Source organism: Emys orbicularis, chromosome 5, assembly GCF_028017835.1.
Source record: "Emys orbicularis isolate rEmyOrb1 chromosome 5, rEmyOrb1.hap1, whole genome shotgun sequence".
In the NCBI taxonomy this organism is placed as follows: Eukaryota; Metazoa; Chordata; order Testudines; family Emydidae; genus Emys; species Emys orbicularis.
In genome coordinates, this window is record NC_088687.1 from 140855484 (window position 1) to 140870502 (window position 15019).

The following is a 15019-nucleotide window of genomic DNA, read 5'->3' on the forward strand; positions in this document are numbered from 1 at the left end:
AGGCACTTTGCAGTAAAACATGGTCCTTAAAAATTAGGCCTTTCACTTTATTAGCCTGGAGTGGTGGAGAAGTCGATACTGGGTAGGGTAGCAGCAGCTGGGAAGTGTGGGGGAGGAGATACCTAAAGCAGGAGGAGGGAACCAGAGCATGGGTGGAAGGAGATACCACAAGCCAGTTGTCCAGAGAGCTTGGCTTCCTCTCACCAGACCACCTAAGCTGTTTCAACGGGGATCCACCCTCTGGCTGTGGGATGGGACTTCAGTCCTTTGTGGAGAGAAGGCCCAGGACTGGGAGGGTCAGGAGATCTGTGTTCTGTTCTCATCTCTGCCAGCGAGTTGCCGTGTGACCTTGGGGAAGTCACTTTTCCTCTCTGGGTCTCTGCGTCTCCATTTTTGGAATGGGGATCATAAAACTTGCCTCACCTTGTGAGGAGGGTGGAGAGAGTTAATTCACTAGCTTGTCGAGTGCCCCAAGTTCCTTGGACACAGGGCGCTGTGGAAGTGCAGGTTGTGTCCTAGGAGTGAGCTTGGACCACACCCGCTCCAAGGAGAACCCCCAGTGGCTGCTCTGAGGGATGTAACAAAACCGATGGCAGCTAAGTCTCCATCACCAGAGCTCCCTGGCTTGTGAGAAGGGGTCACAGCTGAGTGGGAACTCAAGAAGCAGCAAATCAAATAATTTGAAGAGCAGCCTGTCTCTACCCAGTGCAGTATGTCAGCTAATTCCCCAAGCAGCCGCGCAGACCTGGTCGGTTCTGTTTTCCTTCTCTCTCTTGCCTTAGGCCTTTCCCTCTGAGCACTTTCTGGCTCAGTCATTGTTCTTGGAAATAACAGGCTCTTCTCCCCTCTTCTCTCAAACTCCAGGTGGCACAAGCTACATTCCAAGGCCGGGAAAAAGGAGAAGGAGCGAGGAGAGATCCAGGTCACCATCCAGTTTACCCGCAACAACCTGACGGCCAGCATGTTCGACCTTTCCATGAAGGACAAGCCCCGGTCGCCCTTCGGCAAGCTGAAGGACAAAATGAAGGGGAAGAAGAAATACGATTTGGAATCTGCCTCTGCTATCATCCCCAGCAGCACAGGGGCCCTCGACATGGAGGAGGACTACGAGCTAGGGCGCAAGAAATCCAAAGGCAAGGGCGGTTTCTTCAAGAACAAGCTTCGCAAGTCCTCCCTGACCCAGTCCAACACCTCGCTGGGCTCCGACAGCACCACCTCCTCAGCCAGCGGTAGCCTGGCTAACAACTTTGGCATAACCATCAACGTTCCCGAGGTAACCAAATCCCCGAGCAGACACAGCAGTCTGTCCACAGAGCACTCTGGTAAGAGGATACTGATTTTAATCACTAAATAAGGGGCTGCCTAGGGTACTTTGGGTGCATTAACTGATTGCTCACCAGAAGGAAGTGTCCTTTATAAGTTACCTTCTTCTGTGAGGCCCACTATAAACTGGAGTGGCTGGGGCGTTGGCATGAAGGTGCCAGAGATGCTCCCCCAGTAATGAATGGTGGGTGGAGCTATTCTAATGCCAGATTGACAGACCTGGAGATTGAAACCCTCTGTTTATGCACAGAACTGGTACAGCACAGTCCGTAGCAAGGCAAAATTCCCCCATGGTGCCCTGCCAACCCTGGGGGAGGTGTCCTCTCCAGGGCTCAGAGTGCAGCTAAAGACCAAGCTATCTTCAGCTCAGGAAAATGGTTCTGAAAGAGTGTAGTCCCTAAGCCTCAGCTGGAAGAGCAGCATCCTTCAGCGGGTGTTGAACTCTCTCCTTGGGGTCTAGTGAATGCCATTTGAAAGAGAAAATGGCCCTCTCTGTTAATCCGTTCGGGGCAGAGGTGGGAGAAATGGTGGGTCCTAACATATGGATGCCAGGAGCTGCGTTCTATGCTGTCCCCAAAAGCTCTGCCCATCCATACGTTAAAGATTCACTGTGGATCCATTTTTTCTGTTCATAGAATTGTAGGACTGGAAGGGACTTGAGAGGTCATCTAGTCCAGTCCCCTGCACTCAGGGCAGGACTAAGTATTACCTAGACCGTTCCTGATAGGTGATTCTCACCTGCTCTTAAAAATCTCCAATGTGTGATGATCATCATACAGCACAGACAGAGAATTCTGTTCTACCTCTCGAAAGCAGGTTCCAAGCATCCGGTGTCTTTCCAGCAGTGAGCCTTGAACGCACAGTGGTCAAGCAGAATGGAGCATTAACTTACTGAGCTTCCCTGCTGCCTCTCCTGTCTCAGGGAACTTTTCAGGCTTGGATTAAAAGTGTCTGAACAGAAAGTGGCTGGACTCCAGTGACTAAAGCAATCTGAGTTCTGTCAGTCTCGGCACTCAGAAGGCAATGTACAGAACAGGGATGCCATCACGGTGCATTAACTTCTATTGTTTGCTGAGAAAAACCAGTAATTAGTCCACAAACAATGTGATTGTCCTGAGACAGTACATTCAGAAATTCCCTTACTAGCTCAAGAGGCGGGTCCTTGGTAACGATCACTATTAATTAGGGCTGTCAAGCAATTAAAAAAAATAATAATTAATTGTGATTAAAAGCGCTGCTAAACAATAATAGAATACCATTTATTTAAGTATTTTTGGATGTTTTCCACGTTTTCAAACATTGATTTCAATTACAACACAGAATACAAAGTGTACAGTGCTCACTTTATATTTATTTTTGATTACAAGTATTTGCACTGTAAAAAAACAAAAGAAATAGTATTTTTCAATTAACCTCGTACCATTACTGAAGTGCAATCTCTTTATCGTGAAAGTTGAACTTACAAATGTAGAATTATGAACAAAAAAACCTGCATTCAAAAATAAAATGATGTAAAATTTTAGAGCCTGCAAGTCCACTCAGTCCTACTTCTTGTTCAGCCAGTTACTCAGACAAACAAGTTTGTTTACATTTGTAGGAGATAATGCTGCCCGCTTCTTGTTTACAATGTCACCGGAAAGTGAGAACACGCGCTCTCATGGCACTGTTGTAGCCGGCGTCGCAAGATATTTACATGCCTGTTCTCACTTTCTGGTGACATTGTAAATAAGAAAAGGGCAGCATTACCTCCTGTAAATGTAAACAGACTTGTTTGTCTCAGTGATTGGCTGAACAAGAAGTAGGACTGAGTGGACTTGTAGGCACTGAAGTTTTACATTGTTTTGTTTTTTGAGTGCAGTTCTGTAACAAAAAAAAATCTACATTTGTAAGTTGCACTTTCAGGACAAAGAGATTGCACTATAGTGCTTGTATGAGGTGAACTGAAAAATACTATTTTTTTTGTTTATCATTTTTACAGTGTAAATATTTATAATCAAAAATAATATACACTTTAATTTCAATTACAACACCGAATACAATATATATGAAAACGTAGAAAAGCATCCAAAATATGTAATCAATTTCAATTGGTATTCTATTGTTTAACAGTGCGATTAAAACTGCAGGTAGTCGCAATTTGTTTTTTTTAATTGCAGTTAAGTTTTTTGAGTTAATCGCAGGAGTTAACTGTGATTAATCGACAGCCCTAGTATTACTGCATTAAAAAACAGCTTCTTAGCCACACAATGCTGCATGCTCTCTTAAGTTCGATGCCCTGGATGGTGCTGGAGTGAGAATGCACATAACTGCTGCTACCTGATGCCCTCGCACAATTACAGTAATTCCTCACTTAAAGTCGTCCCGGTTAACGTTGTTACGTTGCTGATCAATTAGGGAACATGCTCGTTTAAAGTTGTGCAGTGCTCCCTTGTAACATTCCTGCTTTGTCCACTGCTTGCAGGAAGAGCAGCCCGTTGCAGCGAGCTGGTGGGGGCTTGGAACCAGGGTGGACCGACCGGCAGCCCCCCCATCAGCTCCCCGCTCCCCTAAGTGCCCTGTGCTGCAGCCGCCCAACAGGCTATCAATCGGCAGTTCAGCTGTCCCTCCCCCCACTGCCATGTGCTGCTCCTGCCCTCTGCCTTGGAGCTGCTCCCAGAGACTCCTGCTTGCTGTGCAGGGAGGCGGGGGGGGGCCTAATGTCAGGGTGTCCCCCTCCCCCCTGCTCCTACACCCCGCTTACCCCTTCTCCATATAGAGCAGGGAGGGGACACGGACGGAGAGAGACAGAGAGAACTTGGGGCAGCAGCTGCTGTCTCAACTTCCTTATCCACTTAAAAAGACAATGTACTTAAGAGTGGGTCAGCTTACTTAAAAGGGGCAGTGTGCATCTCTCTCTCTCTCCCACACACAAGGTGTGTGTCTGTCTCTGTCTGCTATGCTGTCTCCCCTCCCTCCTGTTCCTGCTGCCTTGATGAGAGGCTACCATTAACAACGTGTTAACCCTTGAGGGCTCAGCCGAGTGCTAGCTCATCATTTAGCAGTAAGGCATTCCCTGGGAAATATCCCTCCCTCTTCCACCCTCTAACTTCACCACCTCAACCAAGCTTCACAATCATCATAACTGTGAACAGTATTAAATTGTTTGTTTAAAACGTATACTGTGTGTATATCTATATAATATATAGTTTTTTGTCTGGTTAAAAAAATTCCCCTGGAACCTAACCCCCTCCTCCCCCCATTTACATTAATTCTTATGGGGAAGTTGGATTCGCTTAATATCGTTTCGCTTAAAGTCACATTTTTCAGGAACATAACTACAACGTTAAGCGAGGAGTTACTGTATATGCATCCGTGGGGGAAAAACCAAACCACATAGCGTGGAAAGGTCTAATCTGATGTGCACCATTTAATGTCAAGCAATTTTGTAGATTGAACTCTACAACTAATTGCAAAAAGCTGTTGTGTGTCTTCAGGCACTATATGACCTGGAAATGGGAATGAATGCAGGGAAAACTTAAGTCACATTTTCCCATCCGTCATAATGTCCGCAACTAAATTGACTGTTCTTCACAAAGCAGTATGTTAGCATAGTCATTGTAGTGAATCTTAGAGGAGCAGTCCTTCCCCATGTAAAATTTTAAGCCATGCTTCCGCACAAATCCACATACTGCTAAGATCTTTTCAGATAGTTTCTTGCCTCTATTACTAACTTTCAGATTTATTTCAAAGGAAGGTTTTATCCTCCTCCCTTGATCCTTCAGTGAGATCATATTGCTACTCTTGGTGAGACAGCTATAACTTCTATAGCAATGTGCTCATGCCCTAGTCTCAGTATTTATTATAATTACATTATATGATCAGGAGAAGCCACAGCTGGGGTTGTGAGGATGGGATTTGGAGCAGTTTCACTGATACCTTCAGCATTGGCAGGTGGTAGAAGACAATGTTGCTCAGTGAAATATCTGGGCTCAAGGCAGATGGGCTCATTTGGTGCTGCTTTTTCCCCCTTCTAGTGAAAGACTATCTGCCTTCACCAAAATTAACCCACAAGAGAGCATTCAGTGATGAGATCTCCCAGGTTAACGTGGTAGCGGAGCCGAAAGCAATCCAAAGCCTGAAGCCAAAGAATGACCCTGTCTCCAGATCCTCTCTCTGTGTCAATGGAAGCCATGTTTACAGTGATGAACCTGCACCAAAGAGCCCGATGTCTGGCCTACAGAGCTCCTCGCCGCTGTCCCTCCCTCTACAGAATATCGCCAGAAAGTCCGAGGAGGGTTTCCATGCTGGCTTCCCTCCTCCTGACTCTGAAGACCTGCCATGGGGAGCCAGCAGCTTTGAGAAGGGGCAGCAGAAAGAAGAGCCCAGATTCCTTCCCTCTCCTCCCAGCTTAGCAGTACAAGAGGAGAACAAGGTCTCAACCAAAGCTGTAACCCTCAGCAACCACCTAGGCAGAGCCAAGTTGGAAGAAGGCAGCCGCTTAGAGACCAAACCCGTGCAGATCGCAACGCCGATGGTCTTCTCCATGGAGGTGACGAAAGACAAACCCCTTGAGGAAACCAGAAAGGAAGACAAGAAGTCCAAGGTCAGCCTCTTCCACCACGGGGGGACCAAAAGTGATGCAGGGAACAAGAGCTTGGGAGAGAAGCTGGGATCATCCCTGACCGTATCTCCACAAGTAACAGCTGCTGGAGACGAGAAGAGTAAGAGCAGCAGCTGGTTTGGATCCAAGGACACGAAAGAACCTTCTCAGAAACCCAGGTCAGTAAAACCAGGTTTATGGACTATGCTGAACCGCTCCCTACATTCACACTTCAGAGGCCACTGTAGATCTTTAACCAAGCTGCCCCAAGATACAATCTAAAAAGCTGTGCGGTTACGACGTTGCTCTACAGTGTAAATGGAACTGTGATCCCGAATTAGATGCACTTTCCTAACCTATTTTCTGGCCATGCTGTGATAGGAAAAAATACTTCCAAGGGGCTATAAATGTCTGTTGGTGTCTCCTGTAGGGGGAAGGCTGGTCTTGTGCCTAAAGGACAGGACTGGGAGTCAGGAGCCCTGGGTTCTATTCCTGCTTCTGCCACGGATCCACTATGTGAGCCCAGGCAAGGCAGTTCCCCCTTCTGGGCCTTTGGGATGATACAATTCTCTCAGGGATGTTTGCAAAGCATATTTGAAATCCTTGGTGGGAAAGTGCTATAAAATATTATTCCTAGGTAGCTAACATTCCCTTTGTACTTCCTGTTGCACCCAGTTGGGATCTTGGGGATCAAGACAGCTAGTGACAGGTGCATTGTTTATAAAGGAGGATGCCCTTTTATTGTTTATAAAGGAGGATCTTTGATTCAGGGTGGCACTCTGCTGCCCAGGAAGGTGGTAGGTGAGGACTGCACCCTCAGCAAGTTTGCAGATGACACTAAACTGGGAGGAGTGGTAGATACGCTGGAGGGTAGGGATAGGATACAGAGGGACCTAGACAAATTAGAGGATTGGGCCAAAAGAAATCTGATGAGGTTCAACGAGGACAAGTGCAGAGTCCTGCACTTAGGATGGAAAAATCCCATGCACTGCTACAGACTAGGGACCGAATGGCTAGGCAGCAGTTCTGCAGAAAAGGACGTAGGGGTTACAGTGGACGAGAAGCTGGATATGAATCAACAGTGTGCCCTTGTTGCCAAGAAGGCTAACGGCATTTTGGGCTGTATAAGTAGGGGCATTGCCAGCAGATCGAGGGACGTGATCATTCCCCTCTGTTAGACATTGGTGAGGCCTCATCTGGAGTACTGTGTCCAGTTTTGGGCCCCACACTACAAGAAGGATGTGGACAAATTGGAAAGAGTCCAGCGGAGGGCAACAAAAATGATTAGGGGGCTGGAACACATGACTTATGAGGAGAGGCTGAGGGAACTGGGATTGTTTAGTCTGCAGAAGAGAAGAATGAGGGGGGATTTGATAGCTACCCGAAAGGGGGTTCCAAAGCGGATGGATCTAGACTGTTCTCAGTGGTACCAGATGATAGAACAAGGAGTAATGGTCTCAAGTTGCAGTGGGGGAGGTTTAGGTTGGATATTAGGAAAACCTTTTTCACTAGGAGGATGGTGAAGCACTGGAATGGGTTACCTAGGGAGGTGGTGGAATCTCCTTCCTTAGAGGTTTTTAAGCTCAGGTTTGACAAAGCCCTGGCTGGGATGATTTAGTTGGTGTCGGACCTGCTTTGAGCAAGGGGTTGGAATAGATGACCTCCTGAGGTCCCTTCCAACCCTGATATTCTATGATTCTAGGTGGGTAACTGTGGGTAAGTGAGTGAACCCTTTTGAAGTGGCTAATCCCAGCTCTGCTGTTTCCCTCTTTCCTCCTGCTTATGCATCTCTAATTGCTCTAGCATAGCGTGGTGATTCATCCTCTACACAGGTGCAGGAGTCTGTGGCACGTGGAACTATTTCAACTTTGTGCCTGTTATATGCTGGTTATATCATGGAGATGCAATTCCCACCCCCATCCTCCTCATTCTTCTTAACGGTTGAGTTCTTGTGGGGGTGCTGAGAACCGTTGAGCCAAACTGTAAACCCTGTGCCTGATGGAAACCACTTAAAGCCAGAGGGTGCAGCAGCACCCCTAGGTTCCATCACCTGTGCATTCTTGTCTGCCATTTTCAGCCCAATCTTCCTGCTGATCTTGCAGGGAGTGAACTCACCCACCCCAGCATTCACTGACTTTAATAAAAAGGATGAATGCTGTAACTCTAACCGGTCGCTTATCCCTGGTCCATCAAGGAAAATAAATTCTGAAGTACATTTGGTTTGTGGTGCCTTTAGCTCTGCATGAATCATGCTGTGCTTAAGAATTTGTTTAGGTTTGCAACATTGCCGGGAGTGGAAGCAGGAGGAAAAGTTTGTTTGTTCTTTGGAGACTCAAGTTTTAAAAGAAAATAAGAGGGAGTTTTGAGAATGCTGGTCTAGGGCTGCATAAGAGGAACAAACCCTGGTTTGTTTGAGGTAAGGGCCTGGGGTGCTGAAACAATTGGTTCAAATGCTAAAAGGATTTCTTACAATGTTATCAGAGCGCAACAGGTTTTGCTTCCTGCAGCCTGGACAAGGATGATAAAGTATGGCTACCTTGCATGCTCATTATTAAGGGGAAAACATAACTCTTCCCTTGTACCCCGGTGGAAAATGCTACAGTTGCAGAAGACTGTGGACACATGGAACCAGATTAAAGGGGGGAAATTATAAAAGGAAAAAATAAAATCACTTTTCAAAGACATTCCTCACCTTGCGGACTTCCACTTTTCATTATCACAGCGTCACTCCCACGGCAGTTTGGGGCAGGGGGAGGGATCAGTGCTTGCTACATCTAACGATCAAGTCAGATGTTACAAATTACAATCTTACTCCTTGCTAATTGATAGGCACTTTTAAAAGAGTTTTACCCACTAAATGACTTCCTGAGATCCCAACTCCTATTAAATGTCAATGGGACTTGGGCTGCTAGGTGACTTTTGAAAGTTTTACCCAGTATGTTCACATCTTAGATTTCTTTCATCTTGGAGAGGGAAACTAAACTAGTCAGTTTTTAGTTAATTTCACTTTCTGCTTCTGAATCACTAATTCTATGCTGACTATACAGTAGAACCTCAGAGTTACAAGCACCTTGGGAATGGAGGTTGTTCCGAACTCTGAAATGTTTGTAACGCTGAACAAAACGTTATGGTGATTCTTTCAAAAGTTTACAACTGAACATAGATGTAATACAGCTTTGAAACTTTACTGTGCAGGAGAAAAATGCTTCTTTTAACCATCTTAATTTAAATGAAACAAGCACAGAAACCATTTCCTTACCTTGGCAAATCTTTTTTTAAACTTTCCTTTTATTTTTTAGTAGTTTACATTTAACACAGCACTGTACTGTATTTGCGGGTTGTTTTTTTCCTCTGCCACTGCCTGATTGCATACTTCCGGTTCCAAGTGAGGTGGGTGGTTGGCCAGTCAGTTTGTAACTCTGGAGTTTGTAACTCTATGGTTCTACTGTATATCTCTGTGCAGACTGATTTGCCAGCACCCTTGTGCTCTATGGGTAGGGCAGTATAAGCCCCATTTTACAAGTGGGGCTACTGAAGCAGGCAGGTTTAGTGAAGTGTCCAGGGCCAGGTGGTAAGTCAGTGGCAAGCTCTTCCCGCTTCACTTCTGATGTAGTCTTCAGGAACCACAAGCAGCAGCACTTCTCCATTCAGTAACCCAGAAGCAGCTGAGCAAGTCAGCAGCAGGTGTCTTCCTGAGAGAAAACCTCCACCCCAGCCTTCCTTAGAATGGTGATTTCCTTTCTGCTGCCTCTTTTTTTGAAGCAGAGGTAACCCCAGCTAGTCAACTGAGTAAACAAGTAGAACTTAACATGGGTATTTTAAAGAGCCTAGGAGCATCCTGGACTAACCTGATTACAGGCAACTTGACAATGTCACAAGTGAAGGCCTTGGCTTGTTGTTAATATGTAGGTGGCTCCTAGGTTTGGTAATGGAACACCATTACCAAACCTGTGAACTCACCAGCACCTAGTTTCTGCAGCAGTCATGGAATTCTGTGCCAGGCGCAGATACATTTAAACTTTCAGGTTTTATTGAATTCAATAAGAAAATGAAATCACTACTGGGTCCTTCTGTGTCAGGTTTAAATATGAACGTTGTACAGTGTCCCTCCATTTTCAGCGTGCAGCTTATTTTTGGCTCAGGTAGACGTTGGCAGGGGTGAGGTTGGCGGTTTCAGTGTCTGGGTGGGGTACTGTTGGGAGCCGGGAAGGCATGGGGGAAGGGCAGTTTGGAATTGGGGGAATAAGCACAGTGGCTGGAGGATTTTTGATTAGTCATTTTTGTTGATGACAAAAAATAGGGGAAACCCTCCAAGTAATGCAACCTTGTCCAGTTGTCCTGAACGCTTACCAGGCCAGGCCTGAGATCTATTCACCCACTTTTTTCTAGGATCATCATGGCTTAGAACAGTGGTTTTCAACCTTTTTTTCATATGTGGACCCCTAAAAAAAAAAATCAAATGGAAGTGCAGACCCCTTTGGAAATGTTTGACATAGTCTGTGGATCAGCAGGGGTCTGCGGACCACAGGTTGAAAGCCACTGGGTTAGAATGATCAAATGAGTATATTTTAGTGACCAAGGGCCAACAGAATAGTGAAAGATGTCGTTAAATAGGATTAATGGGGCAAATTGCAAATAGAGAAACTCACTCAACCCATTAACCATAAAGCGAGGTTATGGTAAAAACACCCAACACTTTTTATCTTCAAAGGATTTTAAAAACCCCTAACTACAAACAAACTCAATTAGCCTAAAGAGAGACCACCCTGAGCTATTGACTAATCGCTGGTGACAGCTCTGTCCACTTTGAAGTCTGCTGCACACAGCTTCTGCCAGCTCTGTGGCCCTCCTGACCTAATTTGACCAACCTGCTCAGCTGGACATATTCAGGTGTTGGCTTCAGCACTGCCATACACCTTCTGTAGCCATTTACACCTGTGCAAATCGGGTGTAAAATGCTACCACTGGTAAGCGAGGGAAGTGCTGCCAGGTAACATTTTGCACCCACCTTGCATTCATGTGACACAGAGGTAAGTGACATCATGCCATGCAGGGTAGTAGAGAATCGGGCCCCCATTGTTTGGCCCGTGTCACTGCCAGTCTCATTGTGCAATCCCACGTCAGTGAAACGTGTCACTACCCCAGCACTGGAGATGGCTCCAGGGCAGATGATGGAAGCAGTCCTGAAATAAAGTCTTGCAACATCCCAGGGAGGTGTGCAGTAAGTTGGGGCCCCTCCCACTTCACAGGTGGGGGAGACAGCCAGATTTTCAAGAGTGGCCACTGAGTGGTGGGGGTATCCCTGTTTGGGGTGCCCCGTTAGAGACAGCTGGGGCCTGGTTTTCAGAAGTGCTGATCACCTGGAGCGCCCCTCGGCCTCCGGTGGAGTTGGGGGCTCTGAGTACCTCTGAAATTCAGGCCCAAGGTGTGTCACGTCAGGTACTGCAGATCAGTGGTTCCCCCTTTCCGTTTGGGCCAAAGCGACTTGCCCAGAGGTCTGGCTGGAGTCAGTAGCGGAGGTTAGAGCTGCCTCCTTCCCACAGCCTAGGAAACTGCAGAGGGGTGAGGGATGACTCCGCTTCTTCATGGCTGACTTCCTGTTTCCGGCCGGGCCTGCCTTTCCCAGCCGGCCTAGGAAGGGCTCGGCCGGACTAGGCCAGCCGGCACCATCCTCTCCAAGCAACGGCACCAGCTTGCCCCACCCACCGCACGGAGTAGCCACCGCCCTGGAGGTGGGTGCCCCGGTGGCTTGGCTGACTCTGTGTGCGGGCCCTTCCTTAGGCCAAGCCTAGCATAGTCCCTGCTGGTGGGGGGAGATGGGAGATGTCCAGGCCTGGGGAGACGATCAAGTGGGTGAGGGGGCTCCCCTGCTGCCCTGAGGAGGAAGAGAGCTCCGGCCTGCCGATATGAGAACAGAGCTGGGGGGCGTTGCCACAGAGTGACTGAAAGGCCTCGTTCCCTTCCCCTCCCTGCCTCGGCGACGGATTTCCCTGGGACACCGAGCGCCGAATGGCCGGTGGGTGGTTCTTCGCTGCCTCCTCGTGTAACGGCTCCCAAGGCCCCGTTCAGAAATGGGGGCTCGGCATTGAACTGCTCAGACAAGCTCTGTGCTCTAATGCCTCTGATGTTTTAAACGCCCTTATTAAAAACTCCGGTAGCCCCCCTCCGATCCCTTAACACTCACGCCTCCCCTTGGAGAAGGGACTGCGAGCTCTTCGATGGTATGCAGTGTATTTGCAGCTCTTAGATTGACTTTTGTTTCACCCTTTCTACATAGACTCTCTTCCTCCCCACCCCTTATGTTTAAAACACTAAAGACTCCCTCGGACGCGGGGCCTTTGGGGTGCTCACTCTGCTGCTCCCAGCGGGGGCGGGGGGAGGGTCCCTCCAGGTGTGTGTTGGGAGACCAGAAATCCCATTGATCAGATGTGCGGCATATGCTCTGAAGCCTTTGCCAGTGAAAGTGATCCGGAGACCTGCCTGTAACTAATCCCCACTCCGGTTACTGCCCTTTCCCTCATCCCCAGCCCTGCAACACGGCTCAGAGTCCAGGGTACTGGCACCCTTGGGGTGCTGCTGGGCTGGGTGGCCTCAGAAATTTTGGCCTGGCCCTGGGAAATTATATAGCTGCTGCCTCTGGTCTCTCCCTAGAGGATGCAAAGGCCTTCAAGTGCTAGTTTTCCTAGGGTATTGCTGGTTGCTGCTGGCAAAGTTCTGACTCCATTAATGCTCACAGCAGCACAGGGAGCGATTTTTTCCATTGTTATCTGAGGGAAAAACGCCTGATCTTTGTTTCTATTATGGTTGGAATTTGAGCCTTGACCTCTGTGCCTCAGCTTTTCCATATGCATGTGGTTTTATTTCTCTTCTAATTCAGATTTGCACTCCTTTTGCAAAGGAGGGGAGGGATAGCTCAGTGGTTTGAGCATTGGCCTGCTAAACCCAGGGTTGTGAGTTCAGTCCTTGAGGGGGCTACTTAGGGATTGGGGGCAAAATCAGTACTTGGTCCTGCTAGTGAAGGCAGGAGGCTGGACTTGATGATCTTTCAGGGTCCCTTCCAGTTCTAGGAGATAGGTATATCTCCATATATTATCATCTCTGGATTGTGAGTGCCTGTTGAACGTAGTGCAGTGTTGCTGTACTCACTCTGAAGAGCAGACTGGGAACTGTAGGAGAAATCTCACTGATTATATGTTGGACCAAGATGAGGCACTCGAGTTGCTCGTATTTTTTTTTTTTAATCGAGAGAGAGAGGCCAAGATATACAAAAGACTGCCAAACAGTGGATTCCTTTCTCCCTGCATTTATTTATTTATTTTGGCTCATGTTCCTTTTATGGGAGTAGCTGGGTTAGTCAGTATTTTAAAACAGTGGTTCTCAACCAGGGGTATGTGTGCCCCTGGGAGTATGCAGAGCTCTTCCAGGGGGTACATCAACTCATCTAGATATTTGCCTAGTTTTACAACAGGCTACAGAAAAAGCACTAGCGAAGTCAGTACAAACTTGAATTGCATACAGACAGTGACTTGTTTATACGCCTCTATATACTATACACTGAAATGTAAGTACAATATTTATATTCCAATTTATTTATTTTACAATTATAGTAAAAATGAGAGAGTCAGCAATTTTTCAGTACAGGTGTGGCTGTGACACTTGTATTTTTGTATCTGATTTTGTAAGCAAGTAGTTTTTAAGTGAGGTGTAACTTGGGGGTATGCAAGACAAATCCCGAGAGGGGTACAGTAATCTGGAAAGGTTGAGAGCCACTGTTTTAAAAAACAGTGCAGACCTGTGCGTCCAGGCTGTTGCAAATGTATGCCCCCTCCCCCGAGCCCCTGGCAGAACTGTGTAGACCTTAACACCCTCAGATCATAGTCTGACAAATAGCTGCTATGGTAGGAAGAATTGGGATGCGTTTCTTGGAATGTTTTCTACAGTTGGCTACGCCATGAGAATGTGAGTGGGGGAGGAAGAGGGCTGGGGCTAGGGAAGGGAAATCTAAACCCTGATGTGAAAACTTGCCTGGTAATTGCTCAAGCAAGAGACTCAAGGGAGAAGGTTTGTTGCTGATTGAATTCCGACTGTGTACTCAGTGCTCCGCAGACCTAGAGAAACTCCTAGTTCCTGCTGCAAGGAGCTTACAATCGAAAGACCCGGACAGCTTGCCTGTAATAGAAGAACAACCATAGACTGTGAAGGAAGCCCCGTTGGGTATCAGCAAAGGGCTTTGAGGGGTGTTTTATGGTGGGGGTAGTTTGGTCAAGGGACAGACAAGAAGGGGGGAGTTTCAGGTGAAGGGGTGGTTTGGAAGAAGGCACAAAGAGGAGAATGAAAGGGCTAGTTTAATAGAGGCTCTGGAGTAGTGTAGGCAGCATGGCGGTGATAAAATGGTTGCTTTTAACAGGCTTGCTGGGAGCTCATCTGACTGTGGATGCTGTAGACTGACAGGCCTTGTCATTTGCTCTGCTACTGGCTCACCGTGAGACCTTGGGCTAGCCACCTGACGACAATGTGCCTCAGTTTCCTTATTGCTAAACTGAGGATGATGCCTCCACCTTAGATGAAGGGAGGTGTATATAAACTGCGAAGTGCTATTATTATTCCTGAGTCTGACGACTTGAGGTGTTGGAATTGGAGTACCGGAGAGAGAGAGAGAGAGAGAGAGAGCGGAGACTTAGGCTTCACGAACTATCTGTCCTGTTTCTGCTAGAGCAAAGTGTAGTCCTGACACCAGGACACTGGCTCTTCTCCTCAAGTCTAAGTAGGGAAGCTAAAGGAAGCGGATTGACTGGCTGCTGGGAAAAGGAGGTAGTTACTGAGTGCCTGTTAGGTGCCTGGAACTGTTTACTGCTGTACTGCAGGAGGGCCCAAGGGCCCCAATCAGATTGGGGGCCCTTTGTGGGTGGGTACAGCGCCCAGCCCAGTCAGAGAGGCTCTTGCCTCAAAGAGCCCGCGATCTGGATGGAAGTGACTCAGTGAGTGATTTGTTTCAGAGTAGCAGCCGTGTTGGTCTGTATCCGCAAAAAGAACAGGAGTACTTGTGGCACCTTAGAGACTAACAAATTTATTTGAGCATAAGCTTTCGTGGGCTACAGCCCACTTCATCGGATGCAC

The 15019-nt window shown here is 47.4% G+C and overlaps 1 protein-coding gene across 1 annotated transcript in view; it reads left to right on the plus strand.

Moving 5' to 3' along the window:
* RAB11FIP5 (RAB11 family interacting protein 5) overlaps positions 1-15019 on the plus strand; it is a 99006-nt gene that overhangs the window by 57542 nt on the left and 26445 nt on the right. Inside the window, exons 2-3 of the mRNA XM_065404885.1 lie at positions 865-1322; positions 5337-6081. Coding sequence (XP_065260957.1) covers positions 865-1322; positions 5337-6081 — 1203 coding nt within the window. The remainder of the gene's footprint in view (positions 1-864; positions 1323-5336; positions 6082-15019) is intronic.